This window comes from Crinia signifera, chromosome 3 (assembly GCF_055691185.1).
Source record: "Crinia signifera chromosome 3, ASM5569118v1, whole genome shotgun sequence".
NCBI lineage: Eukaryota > Metazoa > Chordata > Amphibia > Anura > Myobatrachidae > Crinia > Crinia signifera.
In genome coordinates this window covers 199738425-199762656 of record NC_139219.1, presented here as the reverse complement: position 1 = coordinate 199762656, position 24232 = coordinate 199738425, and the positions used below count along the sequence as shown (strand labels likewise).

Here is a 24232-nt window from a genome sequence, read left to right as displayed (position 1 = left end):
GTTTCAATAGTATAAGAGGGAGGTGTGAGTAGAGATTTGTGCGCAAAGGGCTTGTGGAGTGGAAAAAAAAACATTTTGGGTCACCAAAATGTTAATACATATAAAAGATATGAGGAAAATAATAGTGTGATACGTTTTTAACACACAATTTATTATCCATAAAATCCACAAATCTGTACTCACACCTCCCTCTTTCACTATTTAATATGGGGGGTATTCCGACCTTTGGAACATCCTGACAGTTAGAATCTCAGGCCATAACTCGACAGCCGGAATTCAAGGTTCCAGTTGTCGGGTGTTGGAAACTCCACAGATCGGCGTAAACGGCCACATATTGTCGAACAACATCCATGAATTTGACAATTAGTGGCCGTTTCCAACAAAAAAACGACTTGTTTTAAAGTTAAATCTGTCTAGTTGGAAACTGCATTCAATGCTGTCAATAGTGGCAGAAATTGTTGGCTCTCTTGCAGAAATTGAGAGAGAGTTGCGAATGGATCGCTAATCGAAAATCCATTCACAATTCCTGAAGCTTCAAAGAAACTTTGGACGTCTGCGCAAATGTGAGTAGGTCTGATGCGTCCACTAATCTGTGACTGAGGCAGGGTGGAAGTGGTCATCGCTGATGTCACAGACCCTCTTCAAAAACACCTGAGCACGCCTGCATTTTTTTAAACACACCAAGAAAATGGCAGGTTTCCACCCCAAACGCTGGCGATCTGTCAGTCAAGCTCCAACCCATTGTGTATACGATTTAAAGACATTACTCTTTCACATAGGCGTGCGCACGGGGGGTGCCGGGGGTGCACAGGCACCTTCTAATGATCGGCAATCCCCCCGTACGATTTTACAGGGGCACAAGCAGGGGTTAAAGTGAGCCGGTGGAACAGTTCCGCCTCCGTCCACTCACCTACCAAGCACCATCAATAGTTATCAGGTGCAATGCATCACAAATTCAAAGTCCGGAGCTAGGAGCTCGCCAGCCAATCAGGCAGCGGCGGCTCCTAAATGACTGCCGAACCTCGAGAGCGCCGATTGGTTAGCGCTTCGTACATTTCAATTGGCCGCTGCTGCACTGGGATCGCGGGAACTGAGGAGCGCAGGAGGAGAGCAGCAGCCTTGGGCGGCAGCACCTGGGGAACTGGAGAGCGGCAGCCGGGGACCGCAGCAGAAGACTGGGACACAGAAGACCATGGCCGTGGAACAGGAGAGCAGCAGTGGCGGCAGGAGAGATGGGAGGCCGGGGAATCATATAACCGCTGATTATAGTAAGGGACCAGCCTTCTCCCCACCCTCTCCACTTCCACCTGTCACCCCACCCTCTCTAACCAATCTTGCATCCTGTCAGCTCACCCATTACCTCCAGCCCTCCTGCCCCCTATCGTCTCACCCCCTGTCAACTCCCCCCCCTCCCCCTGTCTCCTCACTTGCTCTGAGGAGCATGTAACCCCTAGCAAAAAGCATGTAATCCCTGGCCCTGAGCATGTAACCCCGGGCACTGTGTACATAAACCCTGGCCCTGAGCATGTTACTGCTGTCCCTGAGCATGTTACTGCTGTCCCTGAGCATGTTACTGCTGTCCCTGAGCATGTTACCCCCTGACCCTGAGCATGTTACCCCCTGACCCTAAGCATGTTACCCCCTGAGCATGTTACCCCCTGGCCCTGAGCAAGTAAACACCGGGCACTGTGCATGTAACCCTTGTCCCTTAGCATGTAACCCCCTGGCACTGTGCATGTAACCCCCTGGCACTGTGCATGTAAACCGCTGGCACCGTGCATGTAAACCCTGGCACCGTGCATGTAAACCCCTGGCCCTGAGCAAGTAAACACTGGGCACTCAGCATGTAAACCTTGTCCCTTAGCATGTAACTCCTGGCACTGTGTACGTAACCCCCTGGCCCTGAGCATGTAAACCCCTGGCACCTTGCATGAAACCCCTGGCACCATGTATGTAAGCCCCTAGCCCTGAGCATAAAAAACCTGGCACTGTGCATGTAATCCCCTGGCACTTTGCATATTGTGTAATGGGCATTACGGGGTGTGGTACAATGTGTATTGAACATTACTGTGTTGGATTATACCCCTGTCCCACAAAGCCATGCCCTACATTTTTTATGTCCGCCTTCGGCGCGCACTGTTACGTTTTTGTAAGGTGTTGGGTTGTTTTGCACTGTGGGCATAATTTGAATTGGTGGAGGTATTATGCTGCCCGCATTATTATTTTTCTGTGTGTGTTGGATAGGCCAGAAATGTAAAAATTGCAGGGGAGTGCAGAACACGACGGAGGGGAAAGTGAGTTACACCACCTCTCCAGGACAACTTTAAGCACTGGGCATAAGCCGTGCAATTGCATGGCTTGTCCCCGCTGTTGCATGACAGCTGACACAGCTCTTACAGAGCCTGTCACTGTCTGGAGAGGGACCAGTGGCGGCGGAGTCTGCGCTGCGGGGAGCGCAGAGATAATGATGTGCAGGTCCTTTCTGCACTTTTGGCATTGTTAGCCCTGCAGGAGGACTCGGAGTCGGAGCGGAGGAGGGCACTGTCAGTGGGTGGGGCTACACTGGAGTCAGGGGCGGGCTACACGGGAGTCCCTACTGGCCTGCTTTCATTGCTGCTGCTGCTGCTGCTGTCATGGAGGGAGAGGAGGGGCAGCTCCACATCCTTCCAGACCAGGGCATGCCCATCAGGAAGATTACCCTCTGTTCCTAAGCCAAGAGTGAGTAGAGGGAGTACTACTGTGTGTGTGTTTGTCTTGTGAAATTAAGTATGTAAGGTGGGTTAGCATTAGGTTGGAGGAGGGAGAATTAGATTTAGGCACTAGAGGGGACATAGTGTTAGGCTGCGGGCGCCAGTGTCACCCATATGCCACTATCACTGTGTGGCATAATGTGTAATGGGCATTACAGTGTTTGGTATAATGTGTATTGGGCATTACGGTGTGCGGCATAATGTGTAATGGGCATTACGGCATGTGTTATACTATGTAATGGGTGTGTGACGTGTAATAGGCATTACGGTGTAAATTTTTGGCGCACACTCTCCCTATTGTCCCTATTTTACAAAAATACAGGGTGTGGCATTATGTAGAATGGCCATTAATATGTGTAGCATTATGTGTGACAAAAGAAAGAAGAAAAAGACTCTCTGTTTTTCGGGGCACTCTTTAGTAATTGATAGCGCAGGACAATCCCTGCGTATCCGGAATGGTCAAAAAAAAAAATTTTTTTTTATAGAGGATGGGAAAGGGTTACACTAGGTTTAACCTGTTGGGTACATAGATGGAGAAACAATGTCTCTGGTAGTAGAATAACCGTGAATAATTGATCTAGTTTACACAATGTACAGGAGGCTGGGGGAGTTCATGAGGAATTCCCCTCATTCTCCTAGTGAAAAATGGGTTTCTTAAAATATAACTTTTAATAATGTATTACTTAAAAAAGATTACTGGACAAACATGTAACTTGAACTAGACACACATACATAAATAACATAAAAAAGGAAGAAGAAAAGCGGTGCACGATACGGTATTTAACAATTTCCGTCGTGAGATACTTAGTGATTGCCACAGAGGGCAGATACGTACACCGTTTGTCAATCCTTATACAAATATAAATATAAATATCCCGTCAGTAGTGAAGTTTCGCCAAATACAGATCTGGGATTACAGTTTAATCGATACTATAAGGGTGCTTCTTTATGTTCACCCAAATTCTGGTATCCGCTAATCTGTTGGTGTCCCACTAGTGCAGCCCGTAAGCTGGATTCTGGTGGATCTCAGCCTAGGATGGCCAGCTAATTGTAAGCTATCCCTAGGAATCTAAGAGGTAGGGTTCTGATGAAGGAAGAAAGATGCAAGAATAAGTGGGTGATCTGAGGATTCCTGTGGGGTGATGTGAGGTGTTCCCAAACCGACTTTATATACCTTCAACAGACAGGTAGTGGGATCTGGTCAGTTCACAGAAGGTCACCCTTCCTGACTGGCAGGTCCCTCGAATCCTGTGGTCAGCTACCACCAATATAGATCGTGTGGGCTTTCTAGGTATTGTGGGGGAGCACCTCCCCTCCAGGTCTCGAAAAAGTGGTGATTGGCTCTGTATGGGCCCTTGCGTGACAGGCGGCTGCTGCCCAGCTTTATATACCTTATAACCAGACTGGAAATTAATACATGTTATCCGAGGAGGTCTCCCTTCCTCAGAAAATGTTTTCGAACATGCCTGGCAGGCTGCCACCAGTTTAAATTAGGTGGGCCCTTTGGGGTATTGCGGGTGAGCGGGCCTGTGTGCACAGCAGGGGGGTTCCTAAATAGGGAGCCAATAGATAAGGGTGCTGTTGTCCAATTCTCTCCCGCGTCTCCCTGTTGAAAAGAGATTTTCCAGTACAGGGAGATACTGAGGGGTAGAGACTGGGTAAGCGACCCTGAAAAAATAGATTATGTGTGATCTGGGCATTATGGTGTGTGGCATTATGTGTAATGGACATTACTGTGCATGGCATTATGTCTAATGGGCATTACAGTGTAAAGGCACCGCACATTTGGCGGGCACATTCCCTGTTTCTAGTATGCGTGGGGGGATGATTCATTTAAAATGCATGTACATAAATAAGTCACTTTCGATTTAGTTTGCACAGCTCAGTAGGCTGTGATGGACACGCCCAGTAGATGGTTATGGACACGCCCAGTAGGCGGTGATGGACACGCCCCTCTAATGGTGCACCCCCTAAGGAAATGGCCTGCGCACGCCTATGCTCTTTCAGCTATGTGTTTTCAAAAGTTATATCCTCCTGGTATTATTACAGTATTTGCTAGAGTTCAAGGAATCAATGAGTACCCCAGTTATAAAGGTTCTTTTGACCCCATCTCTGATCTCCCTCTTTCAAAAGTTTAAACAAGTTTACCAGGGGGACTACCGATTTTCAAAGTTGTGGTTAATAAGATCTATATTTTGCCTATCTCTGTTAGGGTAATATAGGCCTAATAAACTGTGATCGCTGTTCCACACTGCATTTCCAGATGCTTTTGGAACTGTGCTGATGCATGAACTGTCCCGCGCATGATCAGGATGGGTCCTGTGATCCTATAGCAAAACTGGGAACGACAGAGGGACAGGCACATGCGTTCACGGGGAGGGACAGGATGGGGGCCTCTGGTGTTTCCAGAAATGTGGGGGGTATCATAGTGCAGTTTCCTTGGCGCCGCAACAAGACACCATGTTCCTCTTGAACTGCGACCACATTGCAGTTTTATGCAATATCAAATGCAGGCAGGGGGTGGCATGTACCTCCTGATGTGTTTGCATTGCTTAAGTATGGCATTTGCTAAGCTGCTGCGGGAAACTTATCATATGTGATCCTTACTTACAGTAAGTAGGCCCTCTGTCCCTGAATACTGTGCTGTGGGTAGGACATCTCTTAGTAAACTCATCACTGTGAGAGCACTATGGGCCAGATGCACTAAGTTTCAAAGTGATAAACAACCAGCCAATCAGCTCTTGCCTTACATTTTCAAACACAGTCATGGCAGGTAGGAGCTGATTGGCTGACTGTATATCACTCTCCATTTTACCACTTTTGATGCTTAGTCCATCTGGCCCTATGTTAGAGAGAGCTAGCTAAATGATCCTTATCATAGTATAGGAAATGGTGTTTTTGTCTTTTAAAGTGAATTTTAGGTAGAGCACCAGATATATATATTGTTTGGAATTCTAGTATCATTTTTTTGTGAATTGTTTACTTTTAATAATATGATCTGAGATCACTTTGTACAATAACATTTGGTGTGGACAGTCATATGTTTATCTCTATGCACTGAGAACTGTAGCTTGTACATCATTGTATTGCTTAATGTCTACCCCCAATTAACAGCCATTACAGTACTAATCTCTTTAAATGATCCCATTTGTACTGTGCAAGGTTTAGGAACACACTTAGGCCAAAGGAGTAAATTGATTTCAATCAATGTTAGGCAGGGACTTGCCTGGCATCGTAATATCATATAGATCAACCAATAAAATACAGCTATTGAGGTGCCTTAAATAAAACCAACAATGTACATATTATGTGGGTTTCAGATTAACATGGTTTTAAAATAAACATTTCCTTTATTTGTGGCTGGTGTTATTCCGCGGGTGGTCTCTGGCTAACAAACTGTTAAAGGTTGACATTTTGTTAATGTGGCTGTTACACTGCTAGGCGATCTCCTTTATAGCTAAACAGTTAAACATATTCCCAGTACTATTATATTGCCAGTTACTGAACTATCCAAAAACCATAAAATATGCCCTCTGTGAGGCCATAATCCAGCCGTTTTCATTTGGCTTGTGTTAATAGTATTGTGTAGTTTTTTTTTCTGATTATTAAAATCTTGCCCTTTAGGACTACCATAATATAAGCCTAAAATTGTGCCCATGACAAAGAATGATAAAGGGTTTAGACTAGATAATTTAATGAATCTAATTTCTTGTACTTAATTTTACCCAAATCATTTCACTAACTTTACCTAATTCATAATTTATTATTATTATTATTATTATTATTATTATTATTAGCAACACACAAGCCAGATCTTTATAGTTGGGTCTGCCTGCTCTATCTTGCCAGTAACAGCATTCTGCCTGTGCTTACTGAAGCAACAGACAGGCAGTATAGGTTGATTGTAGTGGGAATATCTTCTTTAAGAAGAAAAATGACCAAAATAAGATTAAATAATATATGCTGGAATTTTCTTCAGAAGATGCTAAGGGGGTATTCAATTAAGTATGTTTTTTTGGGCTAGCCGAAAAAAAGGAACTTTGTACTTGAATGCAGCCATTTTTTTAAAGTTGAAATTGCATTGGCGAACCATGACTAAGGGCGGGATGTATTAAAATACATTGCTGCCCCTCGCACCAATGTTGATCACATATGTACTAACATATGCGATCGACAGCGCAGTGCGGTGATGGAGGCCCCCGCAATACCTGTGATGTGGTGTGTGAGGGTCTCCGTCACATCCCCAGGCTCTCTCTGGCCGGAAAGTAGAAGCCCTTTGCCCCTTCTCCTCCACCCCGAAGCCGGAAGGACCTCCGGCTGTGTTTACTAGGGGGAGTTGGAGGTATGGCCGGGAGTGTGGTCAGCGTCAAGAATCCCATAAGCTTCTATAAAGTATTGCCATCCAAGGATGGCGATACCTTATGTGGAGAAAACGCAGCGGTCGGGTATTATTACATTTAAAAATACGGTAAAACCCCCGAAAATGGGGGGTTTATTGCCTTTTTCCTTTAGTACATCCCGCCTCCAAAAACATAAAAAAAGGCCACAATTTCGCCCATCCATGTGTATTTTGTCTGTGCCAGGTTTTTTGATAGTCCAAAAATCATCATAACAACAGCTAAATGTGTCAACTTAGAGGGGCAAACAATTTCCTGCAATCATTGACTGCATTTAATTGCTTCACCCAGGGCTATACAATTAGGGCCTGATTCTGGTTCACTTGCAAAAGCAAATTCTCTCTCTAAAGGACAAAACCATATGCACTGCATTTAGTGAGGGGAAGGCGGGCGGTGGGCTGCACTGACCCGTTCTCTAGGCTGCGAGCATATGCAGCCTAGCGAACAGGTCTGAATCAGGCCCTTATAGTAGATAGTTTAGTAATACAGCAGATGATAGTGTCCCTTTTCTTTTATATATCTATATAATGAGAGCGTAAGTATACAATGTGGACACTTACCGGTACAGATACTTCATGGTTATTCTTCAGCTTCCCCAAAATGGTGTAGCCATCTACATTAATTTTCCCTCTTGGAACCAGCTGGAATGAGTCCACTTTTATGCAGTCAATGTAAAGAGTGATTCTGGACTTTTGCACACTAAAAATAACTTTGTGGAACTTGGTGTCAAACAGGAAGGGGAGATGGGCGAAGCTTAGGGTATTCAATTTCCCATCCGCTCCTTTGTAAGAGAACTCAAGAGCTTTTTTAGGGCCATTGAAGTTAATGGCAGCTTGTTGCTTTCCTTCTGAGTCTACAATTTGCCAGATACTCCAGTGTTTGTTCTTTGTGCTGTCCTTCATCCGGAAGGTGAACATAAAGGAATATTCTTCTGGTAGCCCGCTGCTATAGATGTGCCTGAAGGAAGTAATAGAGCGTGCCAGTTGTTAGACAATACCATGTACAACACATGCGTAAATTCTAAATCTTTCCTGCTGTAATCTGAGGGTAAATGTGTGACGTCTGCAGTTCCTTCAGTTAGAATAATGAGTTCTGGTAAATCTAAATTAGAGATGTGCAGGTTCTGATTTACTCTGATTTACTCTGATTTCAAAGCAGGATCTTATTGGCTATCCCAAATCGGAGGACAGTTGTTGACAGTTGATAGCCAATAAGACCCTGCTTTGAAATCAGAGTATATCAGAGTAAATCAGAGTAAATCAGAGCCTGCACATCTATAATCTAAATATGCAACATAGGAGTATTTAAGAAAGGTGGAGTTGACATGGTATAGAATATTGTTTAAGGGCTTTACTTACTTAGCTCTGCTGCTGTTTTTTTTTTCATTATTTAAATGAAACATTTCTATACCAATAATACTTGAACAGAATATTCTGTGGATAGAGATTTTAATGCAAATTACCGCCATGTTTACAATCTAGTTTTACTCCTTTAATCTTACCTATTTGTGTTCCTGACAAGTGGGGCAGGGAGATGAAGTGCCTGTTTTTGCAGCATAAGGTTTGTAATGGGTACCCGCAGAACTGACAGAATCCTGCCTGAGCCAAGAAAAAAATCAACTACTAGCAACCTTGCCATTAGGAGCATGAGACAGCTTTGCATGACTCTGCCAAGAAGAGGTGGAGTCCAACATGATGCAAATCAGAAGATATTGTATATTATTAGGGCTAGAAAGAGATCTTTTTTAAGGGGGAAGCACAAGCATAACTCCCAAAGGCTATAGAGAGACTTGCCTTCAGGCTCCAAGCCCTGTACAACAGCACCTGTATGGTTCACAGTGAGATCCAAGAGTGACTGCTGCTGCTGCTCCACTGAAGCTCACTCACTGCTGCACAGTTAATTGGCTCTTTCCCAGGAGCCCTGCTAACACCTACAATAGGGGACAGGATGGTTCCCACCTGGTACCACTCAGCCTGCCCTGTTGCCGCTGCTGCCGGCCTGTAAAATGGGACCCGCCAGTAAATGCTGTTTCTGCATGCTGCAGAGGACTATTTCACACAACAAAGTGGGTGCCCAGGGGGAAGAGGGAGGTGGGGGTAACAAACCCCAACTTGCCTCGGTGGGCCTGGGATGAATTTATGCCCATGTGCAAAATGGAATAAGGGAGATCTGTGCAGTGTGGGTGGGGAATCTTATATGTGAGGGGGAGCTCACATATAAGACACTGTGTGTGAGGGGGAGCTTCATGTGAGGGGGAACTTGTGCGTAATTGGAGAGCCGGCCTGTCAGGGCCGTAACTCCCAGAGGCAATGGAGTCACCTGCCTAAGGTTTCAAACCCTAAAGGGGCATGTACAAAAACACCTGTGGGATCACAGTGGGATCACATTGTGTCACATGTTGACCTAATGACCCTGTCGACCTAATGACCCTGTTGACCTAACCCATGTCAATCTAGACTCATGTCGACCTTCCTGCATGTTGACCTAGACACATGTCGACCTAAATGCATGTCAACCTAATGGTGTCGACCTAATGACTGTCTAACAACTTGCTGGTGACCCAATGACCATATCCCCATTTATCTGGCACAGTCTATGAAATGACAGGAGCTGAGGTTTGTTATACCCCCCAAAATGTGGGATGTGAGTAACTGAAAACCAGGTCAAGATTAGAAGTGACCTACAGTAATTAAATCATCAACATTCATCCACATTAAAGAAAATGCCAACAAATAGGATTATTCTTAGTTGGGAGCATAGCAGAACAGAGCAAGAAAACTGTGCACCTTGGCAAATCCATGTTACACTGCATATGTAATATGTGCATAGAGATTTAGATGTAATACAGTCATGCATTAGTGGACCCAGTGGGGAAGAAGGGGAGAGTAGTAATAATTGTAGTTATATAGCACTCTTATCCAATAGGACTCAAGGCATTTAGATAGAATGAGCAAAATACAGTACAGAGGAAATGATGAACAGGAAAGTGTTTCAGAAAACACAGAGAGCATGGAGCCTGTTTTTTAAGGATTACAGAGTGGTCCTCCTGAACTGTACGGGTTAGGGAGTTCCATAGAGATGAAGCAGCATCGGTAAAAGCTCGAGCATCAGATAATTTATGGAGGATTCTAGATACAGCTATAAGTCCTTCATCTACAGATCACAGTGATTTGGTGGGGCAGTGTGGAATCAGATACTTTCTCAGGTACCTTTGGCCATGGTCATGTAGGGCTTTGAAAGTCAGTAAATCAATCTTGAATATAATTCACCATCTTACAGTTAGCCAGTTGAGGGAGTAGAGAATGGGTGTTACAGTATGTGGCTGAATTGGGCTAGTTGGTTAACAACCTGGCAGATGCAATTTCTACCAGCTGCAAGTGGTGCAATTCTTTTGCTGGGGGACAAAGGTGAAGGCACTGCAGTAGTCTAATGGAGATGATACAAATGATGTATAACCTTTTGGCAGATATTCAGACAGAAACAAGTGTTTGATTCTAGGCATGTTCCTCAGATGAAAAAGTGAAGATTTGATTGTGGCTGATATCTGAAGTTTAAGTGTCAAGCCACCACCCAGGACAATGCCAGGATTCTGCACATGATCAGAGTTTTGTAACTCAGAACCCCGAAGTGTAAGTCCAGTTAGCTGGCTATACTGCATTCTTGTCCTTTAATGTTGAGGTTTGTATCATCAGAACCTTTGTTTTATCAGGATTCAGTCACAGCCAACTGGCACGCTTCCACTCCTGGATCTCAGCTAGACAGCTATTTAGGGTTGTTGGGTTTCAACAGTTTGACAGGCCTCTCTGTACCACTTTTGGAACTTGTTTCCTAGCACGGCACCCGTCGGGTCCCATCGCATACCTTAACTTAAGGTATGCAACGGGACCCGACCGACCCGATTTTCGGGCTTTAAAGACGTTTTTTACGCATTTGAAAATCGGTCGCATCGCATGCCATTATATGCGATGCGACCAATGCGACGGACCCGATTTTTACATTGGGTCCAATGTAAAAATGGTCCCTGAGACCCGATTTTACATTGGACCCAATGTTAAATACCCCCAGACCCGATTTTTAATTGTAAACCCACCCTGATGGTTAATTATGTCAAATGCCCCCCCATTGTTATCGCAATGCCACGATCAACGTCAACCCGAAGCGTGGCGAGCGCAGCGAGCCGCAAGGGGCGGCGGTACGCGTCCTCCGACCTTTTCATACCACCACTATCCACATCGGCGTGGAGTTGATTTTATATAGTGTGGCGAGCGCAGCGAGCCCGAAGCGTGGCGAGAGAAGCGAGCCTCGCGAGGGGACGCGTAATACGTCTGAAGTAATGTGCATCCCTTCGCGGGGCTTGCTGCGCTCCCCACGCTTCGGGCTCGGTGGCTCGCTACTCTCGCCACACTATATAAAATCAACTCCACGCCGACGTGGATAGTGGAGGTATGAAAAGGTCGCAGGACGTGTACCGCCGCCCCTCGCTCTGAAGCCCGTTACAGCCCGGAAGCCAGTACCCTGCCACAATTGCTATTGGGCTCAATACCCCCTATAAGGACACAAATACTGGACACTCACACCTGGAGCCGGTCTCTGTATAAAACAAGACCTGTACAGATTGCTCTGATAAAGGAAAAAGTAGTGACCAATATACCATCTGAATTCTCCATAAAAGGAGTTCTGCGGAAAGACCTTATAGGACTGGTAACTATGCCCTAATGCCTCTAACATTGAACTGAATTTCGTACATATTAAAAAGCCTCATTAGATCGATTGAGCCAGCCTCGCTCTGCATATTTTATGCTGCTTATTTATGTTCTATGTTGTTCGTTTTCTATGTCCTTTTTAATATTATTGTAATGAAATGTAATATGTTGTATTAAACAAAGTGGTACCACAATTCACGGTCCAATTGATCTTTTTGTTAAGCAGCGCCACCTGTGGTAGTTTGCTTTTAGTAAATTTACCAACCCCTCCTATACATTTGCCTAGCAGAGGTACACAATTTCCTCTGACAGGGGGCTGCAGCTTATCCAAAGGATTTCTAGCTTAAAAATAATTGATAAATAAAGGTATATTAATCATATGATATTTATTCGTATATAGTTACACCAGCGCTCGTGGGTGATCGTAAGGTCCATTTTTTCTTTTTTATGCAGGCAATGCTTTTTTGTTTTGTAATTACAAACTCGCCTATTATTCTTATGTTCAGTTTTGGTCCGTATCAACATGTACTGCTGATCCAAAATTACCCGAATAAAAGAGGCACCTTTTTTAAGTTACTTATGGTAATTTGAACAATTACTATGGGAATCAGTCATAAGACCCCACTTTGTACAGTTAAGGACAAGTTGGATCTTATTGTCCCGGCAGATCACCGGGAGGGATCACATGCAATCACTTCATTTGCTTCCAATTTTTAATGTGTTAAAAAAAACTATAGAGTATGTACATCATTTTTTCCTGAACTTATGTTGTATTTTAAACCTACATGTAATCATAATTCAATCAATTTATATTTACTTTATCCAGATAAAGTTTCCCAAATAAAAGATAAAATTGTTAATATGTGTCAAATAAACCACAGCAAATACAAATAGAAAATAATGTAGTGGTATTATTGTAATTGGTGATATAATAATACATTTAAATATTCATTTAAGTGAATTGGCCTATGTATGCTTATAAGTGTACAGGGTTTAGAGATGACTTTCAGCACCACACTATAAGAACAGCACCTGCACATCATCCTTACAGCCACTAGGGGGAGATAGTTCCTCATATTTGACATAGCAATGGCTGTGAAATATGCCGGCATGAGACTATTGCTTTTTTTCCCATTTCACCAGAAGAATTAACGCTAATCTACAGAGCTGTATGTATGTAACTTTTTATTTGCCTTACCAAGCTATATTATTTCCACTTTCTTTTATCTACATAGTAATTTTAAAAGGTACAGTAAATGAAAGCACTCTGGATAAACAGGATGTCATCTAATTAAACTGCAACTATAAACCTCCATACTTATGAGCTACCACAAAGCTAATCCTGTCATCCGATTCCTCCGTCGTACAACATATTGATAAAACTTAAACTCATATGATTTTATTATGATTTTTGTTTTCTATTAAAGGTTGTTCTTGTATATTTTATTGCAAATTTCATACAGTTACATAAAAAATGATAAAATGCCAAATGAATGAGATCCTAAAACAAAGGGAATATTCAATCCCCGCCGCTATTTATGACAGGGGAAATAGCGGCGGGCGCCTATCCAATGCTGTCTTTCCCAACAGCATTGAAGAAGCAGATTAACAGAGTGGGCCCGACTTTGAAAGCTGTCCGGCCCAGTTTGTCCATTGCGACTGTGAATTGTCGTGATCATGGCCGAATCCCAACAATCCACGGCCATTTACACGGACACGCCCCCTTTTTGCCGATCGGAAGGCGGGACATTGAATTCCGCCTGGCGATATGCTGTAGAGCAAAACGAAAATGGGCCAGGGTCATGGCTGTCAGGACAGATCGACAGTCGTGACCCAGGATTAAATAACTGCCAAGTCTCATTTGGCAGTTATAAGTCACACAGCAGAAAAATGCACATACCTGGTCAAAATCCGGAAATCAACATTTGTTCCCAACTGATATGCCACTTGGTACGGAGATGTACCCACAACAGTCTGTATAGCCCCAACCGATGCAGCTTTATCTATCTGGAACTTGGAAATGATATCAAAGCCTAGAGCAAGATGATACAAAATAACATATATTGTATAGGAGACACACAGCAGAAAATGACTTTGCCCATAGTTAGTTTATGACCACCCATTCACATTTAGAATAAATAAATATTACATATAGTGTACTGTCAATGATGAAAGGTTGCAAAATACCGTGGACATACAGTATGTGTACACTAAACAGCCATACATTAAAACCAATGACAGGTCAAATGAATAATATTGATTATCTTGTTACAATGGCACGTGTCAATGGGTTGGATATAGTAGGGAGCAAGTGAGCATTCAGTTCTTGAAGTTCATATTTTGGAAGTAATGTGGGCAAGCATAAAGATATGAGGGATAGATGACTGGGTTAGAGCATCTCCAAAATGGCAGGTCTTGTAGGGTGTTCCCGGTAGGCAGTGGTTAGTTTCTACCAAAAGTGATCCATGGAAGAATAACCAATGGACTGGTGACAAGGAACTGTGTATCCAAAGTTCATGGATACTTGTGGGTAGCAAAGGCTAACAGGTCTACTTCTATCCCACAGGGCGGCTCTTGCAGCATAAATAGCTGAAAGGTGTGGGATAACACGGTGCATCGCAGCTAGATACATATTAGGGCTGTGTAGCCGGGGACCAGTCACTGTATCCATGCTGTCCCATGTCCACCATGAAAGGACCCACACTGGACACATGAGCATCAGACCTGCACCACGGAGCAATAGAAGAAAGTAGTCTGGTCTGAGGAATCATTTACTTATACTGCATCTCATGTGGACCGATGGGTGTGTGGCACCAGAATGCACTACGGGAAGAAGGCAAGCCAGTTGGGCAATGTTCTGTTTGGACCCTGACATGTACCATCTACATAACCATTGCTGTAGACCAAATCCATCCCTTTATGGCAACACTTTTCACTGATGGTAGTGCCCTCTTTCGGCAGGATAAATAATGTTCAGGAATGGTGCAGAAAACATGACAAAGAGTTCAAGGTGTTTCCAAATCCCCAGGTCTCAATGCGATCATGCCTCTGTGGGATGTGATGGAAGAGCAAGTCCAAACCATGAAGGCCCCACTTTACATCTTAGGGGGCTGCTGCTAACCTCTTGGTGCCAGATACCACATGACACCTTCAGACCTTGTGGAGTCCATGCATCAACAGGTCAGAGATTTGGCAGCTTGATGGGACCTACACAATATTAGGCATGTAGCTTTAATGTTATGGCTGTTGGATGGATAGATAAAAATTTTACACACATAAATGCATATGAAATCTCCAAATCACACAACCTGGGTGTGCAGGGGAATATCATGTGAGCAGAGAGTAGGCTTCATCTGTATTAGGCACAAGCCAGACCATCTAGCTGCACTGGTACAGAAATTGTGTTTTGCTGAGAGCTTCACATATTAGGCCCTGGGCTATTGTAGTACATAATAACAACAATCTAATAATCAATCACTAGAATACAAAGATAGGATAACCAGACTTATCATGTTTTCACTGGAGAAACGGAGGTTGAGAGGGGATATGATTAGTATGTTCAGATACAGGATTGGGAATCATATGGAACTGGGAGATGAGTTGTTCACTAGCAGGCCTATACTTAGGACATGCGGGCATGTACTGAGGCTCGTGGAAAAGAAATTCCGTACTGAATTAAGATGATTCTTCACCATTTGAGCAGAAAAATTCTAGAACTCATTGCCAATGGGGGTGGTTACAGCAATTACTATTAATGAATTTAAATCCAAACTGGATACATTATTGGCCACTAAGGGAATCCTATAGATATGACTTACTCAAGTCAGTAGTTACAAATGAGATAGGTTGAACTCAATGGACTAACATCTTTTTCAGCCTTAATTACTATGTTACTGAAAAACACTTATTTTCGCTAGCCGTAATCTTCGCGAAAATGAAGATATCTGTGATTTCGCAAGCTGAAAATTTCGCAAGCCGAAAGTTGAAAAATCCCGAAACTACCTAAACAGAACCCCTTTTGCAAAAATATTTTGCGAGGCTTAAATTTTCGTGATTGCGTCGGGCTCGCGGGAATTGCGAAAATTAAAACCTTGCAAAAATAAGTGCTTATACAGTACTATGTTACTATGTAAGAAAGCCTAAAAAATAAATAAGCAGTTGAATGTTGTAGATTAACTTTTTTCTTGTCTTGTTGAGCTGTACTTTACCTGGTAGGTCATCCTGTGCCTCATTAATGGGCGGGCATTTGTGCTGAATTGTGTTGAATTTTAAATTGAAAGGGAATCCTAAAAAGAAACAGAACATACATTAACACCATAGACAGATCGTAAGAACAGATAAGCAAGTTACTTGTAGAAATAAAGTGCGATTATAAAAGATGATGATAGAGATGATGGTAAAGTGATAAAGTGGTGACATAGCTGTGAAGGTGGAAGGTGATAACCCATCAGCCAATCAACTCCTAACTGCCATTTTCAAATAAAGCTGATTGGCTGGTGCGTTATCACCTTCCACTATCAGGCTTAATATGTCCAAATGTTGTGTGCTATGAATTGCAAAATGTAATAATGTATGATAGATAGATAGATAGATAGATAGATAGATAGATAGATAGATAGACACATAGATATCTTCATTTATTTTGTCAAATAATTACAGCTTTCCAATATAACAACTGATATAATGTAATTGTTTATTCACAATACATATTGTGCTACAGTGTCATTAATTCCATGTTATATGGATTAGGCTGTCTGGAGTAAGAACAAGCCTCACTGTGTAGCTAGCATCACACTGTAACCACACTGTAACCACATCCATTACAGAAGGAGTATTAAGACGAGTATATAATGGGTGAGGTCCAGCATCCAGTAAGCATTTCCCTCATTATTGGGAGGAATGTGTATGGAGACTGCAATACTGCTGCAGGCAGGCTGCGGTTACTGACATTTACAAGAAGCAGAGAGGGGAGATGAAATAAACGACCACCATAATCTAAACACTCAGTGGTCTACCTTTCTGAAAGCAGCTGCTGTGAGCTGGAAAAATAAACATTTTCTTTACAAATGCATTTAACATGACCCAGAAACATTTTGGAAAATGTTACTCAGGTCTGGTTTGTGAGCAAAGGGGCTGCGATGTGGCCTCTGAACAGAGCACCCACTCTAACAGAGGGCTCTTTCTACCCATTGGCTCACACTGCACAGTCCTTTCCTTTAAACAACATTTGCAATGCAAAAACACCTTTCTGTCCCAATGTAGCATGTACTGTATCTGCAATTATAGCTATTTGGCTTCTACCCAACCACATAGGATCAAAGGGCAATTCATGCCAAACATCAGCCAGCTCCACCTTGTACTAGGAGCCAGAATATGTCTTGTGCCTTGAAAGCCGACATCTATGAAAGTGTAATGCACAGGCACTGATCAGACTAAGGAGGTATATTGTAATTCACAGCATACACAAGTGATGGACTGTGCTCACATCTCATAGACGTCTTAAACACATTTTCTATCTATCTATCTATCTATCTATCTATCTATCTACAGTATCTATCTATCTATCTATCTATCTATTTTTCAATCTAGTATGAATCAATCTATTCTCTCTTCCTGCCTTCCTTCCTTCCCTCTTTCCTTTCTTTCATTCTTCCTTTCTATCTTTCTTTCCTTCTTTCTTTCTTTTCATTCTTTCTTCATTTTATTTTATCCTTTGTCTAATTGTCTATCAACACCCTTCTCTCATTGTGGTTTCTGTCATACTGACATCAAAGAAACATTGGGAAGATATTATATACACCACTTACTTGTGTAATGTTCTATTGTGGCAGACACCAGGATTCCCAGGGAGCTGAGCACATACAGAGCAAGTGTAGGATTCCTGTTGAAACAAAGTTTGTTTAGTGTACAGTGAGATGCTATACGTACTACACACGACTTGCAGATGAGCAGGACAAATTCCCTGTATCCACAGCACTTTATCTTCTGTCCACTCTGTCACAGTGCAGGTGTTGACAATATAAAGGACATGTCCTGTGTACTATTCACACACATTTGTTATTTGCTATAGTACACTTCCTTACAGGAGTTAAATCCCTATCCTTACCAGGTGCACTTCATGGTTCCTTATTCATTGGCATTAGATCCCTAGTATCCCTAGGCACTGAGATTTACACAGGAAATGTAATTATTTATAGGGTCTGTATAATAGTTTAGTATTTCTGCTACCAATGAGAAGTGGTCTGGATAACCTGAGACTCCACCTCTCCTGCTATTTGCATGTGTACAGTGTCCCAGTGTGCGGATGGGCTGCAGCCTGCTGCTAGAGGAGGCTCAGTGAGGGGTCTGACAAGTAGCTGCTGGGAAAAGTCACATAGTTAACCAGGGTGTAAGAACTGTGCTCAGGCACTACTTTTAAATTTATAATTTACTGGACATCTGATTCCTATTTCTGCGGGTTGTGACTTACTATCATTTATGTATAAATGCAGTGGTTCCCAAACTTTTTTGCATCACGGCACCCTAGATTATCAGAATATTTGTCACGGCACCCCTAGGTGCACAGTTTGCTACCGAGAATTTCAGAAAACAATATAAAATTAAATAAGTTGTGCTTATATTTCATCCTTAGGTCCAGTTATGTGGTGAGGGACAGGATTCACTTCTGTTTATCCACATATTTTAAGGTGTGGAAAAAATATGCGCGCTCCCGTCTGTACTCCCTAATGGTCGCTGGTCGCAGGAGCATGCTCCCGTGATCAGCGGCTTCCCCCGGCGCTGACCAGGTCAGCTCCAGGAAAGACAGCGGCAGAAGGATTCCCTTGCTGCTCCCCCCTTCCAGACGCTGCTGCCCCCCCCCCCCCCCCCGCCCCATGACGCTGCTCCCTCCCTCCTCCCTTCCAAGTGACAGCGGCTGCTGCCCCCCGCCCCGTGTCGCGGCTCCCTCCTGCCTTGAAAGTGACAGCAGTAACATCTGCTGCTGCTGCTCCCCCCCCCCCCCTGCCCCGTGCCGCTGCTCCCTCCCTCCTGCCTTCGGGTCTCCCCCCCCCCCCCTGTAGCAGTGTCTCCTTTTCATCACTGATGAATAGGAGACACTGAGCAATATGATTGCTGGCGATATATATTGCTAGCAATATATCGCCAGCAATAATATCACCCCGTGTGTACACACCATTAAAACTGGAAGCCACAAGCTCTGGTTTTGCCTATTACATTGACCATAAATAATTTGAACCGATTCTGGACCACCAAACCGAGGCACCCCTGCAAGTGCTCTGAGGCACCCCAGGGAGCCTAGGCGCACAGTTTGGGAACCACTGTATTAATGTGATAGAGTCAGAAACAGAATTATACAAAGGAAAATACAACAAAAGCCCTACATATACAATGTATCTGTCTATCTATCTATCTACACATAACTGGAGAAGAGATAAACTGGAGAAAAAGTGGAGATAAAGTGACAGGAGAAAAAGCACCAGCCAGTCAACTCCCAACTGTCATTTTTGACTGGCTGGTGCTTTATTGCCTTTCACTTTATCTCCAGTTATGTCTTATCAAGGCTTAATACATCTGCCCCAACTTGTGAAGTCCTACAGCTAAAAAAGGGGTGGGGCTGCAGGGGAGTGGAGCCTCATATGGAAGGGGCATGGCTGAGCACACATGGCATCTAAACAGCAATCTAACACACGGATCATCAGGATCAGTGCCAACTTAGATAAGTCCTGGAACGGCACTCTCCTATAGGTAATGCAGATAAATTTCTCCCTCCTAGGGAATATATAAAAAGCCGGTGCCCTCTGGGCTGGCTGTGAAGCCAGAAGTATATGCAGATGGGGTGGCGGCGGCACTCGAAATAATCACACAGCAGGCAGGTATACAAATGTTTCGAGACCACTAGGTCTCTTTATCTCTTTATCGTTTCACATGCACCTTGATAAAGAGACCTAGTGGTCTCGAAACGTTGGTATACCTGCCTGCTGTGTGATTATTTAGAGTGCCGCCGCCACCCCATCTGCATATATATATATATATATATATATATCAAATCCAACAACCTGCACCCACGGACTTGCTTCAGCAAAAAAGACTCATACCAAACAGGCTCTTGTGGACAAGCTTTCGGGCTTTATTGCCCTTCGTCAGGTCAGCAGCATACTGTAGTATGCTGCTGACCTGACGAAGGGCAATAAAGCCCGAAAGCTTGTCCACAAGAGCCTGTTTGGTATGAGTCTTTTTTGTTGAAGCAAGTCCGTGGGTGCAGGTTGTTGGATTCGATATATAAACATTGTTTTCCTAGCACCGCGGCAGTTACCATTGAAGGAGGGTGCCGGTCTGCTGGATTGTATATATATATATATATAGAGAGAGAGACAGCACTTACCCAACCTTGCAGAAGGGAAGAAGACAGACCAGCACTCGTTTCTGGTCTGTCTTCTTCCCTTCTGCAAGGTTGGGTAAGTGCTGTCTCTATCATTTGCTGTGTCTGGACCCTGCACCACCATTGCTATATGACTCTTTGAGTGCTTTTTTGAAAAAAACCTTTATATATATATATATATATATATATATATATATATATATATATATATACTGTTTGTGACAAACATAGCTAGGTGTAAAGTACTTAGCAAATAATAATGAGAGTAGTTTTAAATACATTTTTCTATAACAATATACAATATATAAGGATTACCATGCTGCCATGATTTGTATTATTTAGTTGTATATTTACTAAATTGAAAAGTTGCCTAGAAAAAAAAAATAGTTGCATGGTAGGAGGTTCTGGACATGCGGCTTACTGTGTTTCTATTAAAGATATGACTGTATTTTATCAATATGAAGGAACATTAACAACTTTGGATAATTGCCCAATGTCTTTTTGTCGCACAGGTATTCCTGAATTCTCAGTTCAGATACTTTATGTAAAGTGTAAATGTCACACACACACATGAAAAGTTTCCTCTTTACAGAATAGTGTTTCACATTAAATTATATATTTATAGATAGATGAATAAGTTGATAGATGGATAGATGGTAGGTAGATAGATAGATACAAACAGGTCCACACACTAACATGTGGGATGATCTCACTTACATTTCGGACCAATACTCCGACTGTTCAAATGTCCAATGGACGGGATCCCGACTGACAGAGGCTATTCTCCGTCATGGGTGTCCAAGACCCCCATAGAGGGAGATTAGAACCTGTGGCAAGCATAGCAAGCCACCAAGTCGGCAGCATGGCGAGCATAGCGAGCCCTCAAGGAGCTTCTTTGCTCTGTTGGAGTACCGGCAGTTGGTATTCCGATGTCGGTATACTGGCCATCGGAATCCTGACTGTCGGCCCCTCGTACCACACTCTATTATCATAATAGATTGAGGGCCGGATGTACTAAACTGAAAATGAATTAAAATCCCTGTTATCTGCATCTATTCCCGAAGACAGAGCGGCTAGGGGCATGGTCAGCAGCTCACAGAGCTGCTGGCCAAGCGCCCACAGAGGCAAAAATGGGGCATGGCCTCACAGGAGTGACATGTTTTGTAAACCCTTTGCTGTTAGGCCACACCCCAAATTTCAGGGATTCCCAGCTTTCATTTTGCAGAAGTTTAGAGGTATGTTTTTAGACATTATGGAATTCTCCATTCATATGGAAAATGTGAATACGCGGGCTTTTAGGCGATGGATCAAGTGCTTGAAGTTATTTATTCACTTGAGCTTCACTTGTCAGAGATCTGTCAGCAAAGAAAATGGATTGGAGGAAACGTGTCATATGATTTGATACTCATACAGTATGCTGTGTATTTAGCCTCTGCCCGGAGACTGGTCATTTGTTCTAATCATACTTATTTTAAAAATGTGTGCTTCCTTTTATATCACTGTCTATAAATGACAGTGGACCAGATGTACTAAGCTTGAATAGTGATAAAATGGACAGTGATAAACCACCAGCCAATCAGCTCCTACCTGCCATGTCACAGGCTGTGTTTGAAAAACGTCAGGTAGGAGCTGATTGGTTGGTGGTTTAACATTCTCCATTTTATCACTTTTCAAAGTTTAGTACATTTCACCCAGTATCTCTAGTGACAGAGTTACAGAATTAGGGCCAGATGTATCAAGCTTCAAAAGTGATAAAATGGAGAGTGATAAACAGCCAGCCAATCCGCTCCCACCTGACATTTTTAAACACAGCCTGTAACATGACAGGTAGGAGCTGATTGGTTGGCTGTTGATCACTCTCCATTTTATCACTTTTTGATGCTTGATACATCTGGCCCTTACTGTCATGAACAATGTTGTTCTACTAAACTATTGATAGGCAGTATTCCTGTGTTCCTATTACAGAAACACTGGGCGAAATGTAATAGGGTGTGATTTTTTAGACATGTGCGATTTTTGGTCAAAAACGGCCGAAATCGCACATTTTCCGAAAATCGCACATTTAATAGGTTGAAAATCGCGGTAAAAAATCGCACTTTTTACCGCGAAATCGCACTTTTAGAAGTGCGATTTTTAGTCACATTTCAATTCGCATCCAGATGTTTTCCCATTATAAAGTATACAACTCGCAAATGTAATAGGGTGCGATTTTTGGTAAATGTTACCAAAAATCGCAAAAAAAATAGACCAGGTTCTGACAGGCGAATTTGACAGAACCATGCACAGATCATTGAGATCTGTGCATGGTTCTGTTAATAAAAATGTGTAAAAGTGTTTTTATAAAAAAAAAACGGCGTGGGGTCCCCCCTCCTAAGCATAACCAGCCCCGGGCTCATTGAGCCGGACCTGGTTCCAAAAATACGGGGGGACAAAAAGCATAGGGGTCCCCCGTATTTCTGAAACCAGCCCCGGACTCTTGGACCGGTCCTGGTTCCAAAAATACGGGGGACAAAAAATCTGGGGGTCCCCCGTATTTTGAAACCAGCACCGGGCTCCAACAGCCCGCGGTGTCATGCCACAGCCGGGGGACACTTTTTATACAAGGTCCCCCGGCCAAAACATGAGCACCGTGGCTGGTCAGCCTTGGACGGGGTACCTGGAGGAGTGGGGACCCCCCCAATAAAGGGGTCCCCCCCCCCCAGGCTTCACCCGTCCAGGGCTGAAGCCCGGGGCTGTCACCGGCGTCCGTGGCCAGTGGACGCCGGCCTGATAGGGTTAAATCCATCATACATATCATTACATTGCTTTTTACTGGCGAACTACAAGTGCCAGCAGACCTCCCCCGCATGCTGGGACTTGGAGAACCACAAGTCCCAGCATGCGGGGCATTAATGGGCCCGCTGGGACTTGTAGTCCACCTGTAAAAAGAATGTTTATAAAAAACACACACACAGAGAAGTACAAGTTTATTACACACACACACCTCAATTTTACACCAGCATACTTACCATTCCTGGATCCAGCGCTGGTCTGGCTGCTTCACAGCCGGCTCCCCCCGCACTGACAGGCAGCGGGGAGAAGCGGCTGTCTCCGTCGCTTCTAACAGCCTCTGTAGCGCTGTCCGAGTGCTACAGAGGCTGAGAGCGTGATTGGCTGAGCTACAGTATGCGTCTCCATGGAGACGCATAGCTCAGCCAATCAGGACTGAGCTATGCGTCTCCATGGAGACGCATACTGTAGCTCAGCCAATCACGCTCTCAGCCTCTGTAGCACTCGGACAGCGCTACAGAGGCTGTTAGAAGCGACGGAGACAGCCGCTTCTCCCCGCTGCCTGTCAGTGCGGGGGGAGCCGGCTGTGAAGCAGCCAGACCAGCGCTGGATCCAGGAATGGTAAGTAACGCTGGTGTAAAATTGAGGTGTGTGTGTGTGTAATAAACTTGTACTTCTCTGTGTGTGTGTTTTTTATAAACATTCTTTTTACAGGTGGACTACAAGTCCCAGCGGGCCCATTAATGCCCCGCATGCTGGGACTTGTGGTTCTCCAAGTCCCAGCATGCGGGGGAGGTCTGCTGGCACTTGTAGTTCGCCAGTAAAAAGCAATGTAATGATATGTATGATGGATTTAACCCTATCAGGCCGGCGTCCACTGGCCACGGACGCCGGTGACAGCCCCGGGCTTCAGCCCTGGACGGGTGAAGCCTGGGAGGGGGACCCCTTTATTGGGGGGGTCCCCACTCCTCCAGGTACCCCGTCCAAGGCTGACCAGCCACGGTGCTCATGTTTTGGCCGGGGGACCTTGTATAAAAAGTGTCCCCCGGCTGTGGCATGACACCGCGGGCTGTTGGAGCCCGGTGCTGGTTTCAAAATACGGGGGACCCCCAGATTTTTTGTGCCCCGTATTTTTGGAACCAGGACCGGTCCAAGAGTCCGGGGCTGGTTTCAGAAATACGGGGGACCCCTATGCTTTTTGTCCCCCCGTATTTTTGGAACCAGGTCCGGCTCAAT

At 44.0% G+C, this 24232-nt stretch overlaps 1 protein-coding gene across 1 annotated transcript in view; it reads right to left on the bottom strand.

Annotated features, from left to right (window-relative positions):
• The window catches only part of COL9A1 (collagen type IX alpha 1 chain), a 162908-nt gene that overhangs the window by 124785 nt on the left and 13891 nt on the right, over positions 1-24232 (bottom strand). The window contains exons 2-5 of the mRNA XM_083174961.1: positions 17658-17731; positions 16059-16136; positions 13751-13883; positions 7708-8104 (exon numbers count right to left, since the gene is read on the bottom strand). Of these exons, the coding sequence (XP_083031087.1) occupies positions 7708-8104; positions 13751-13883; positions 16059-16136; positions 17658-17731 (682 nt within the window). The remainder of the gene's footprint in view (positions 1-7707; positions 8105-13750; positions 13884-16058; positions 16137-17657; positions 17732-24232) is intronic.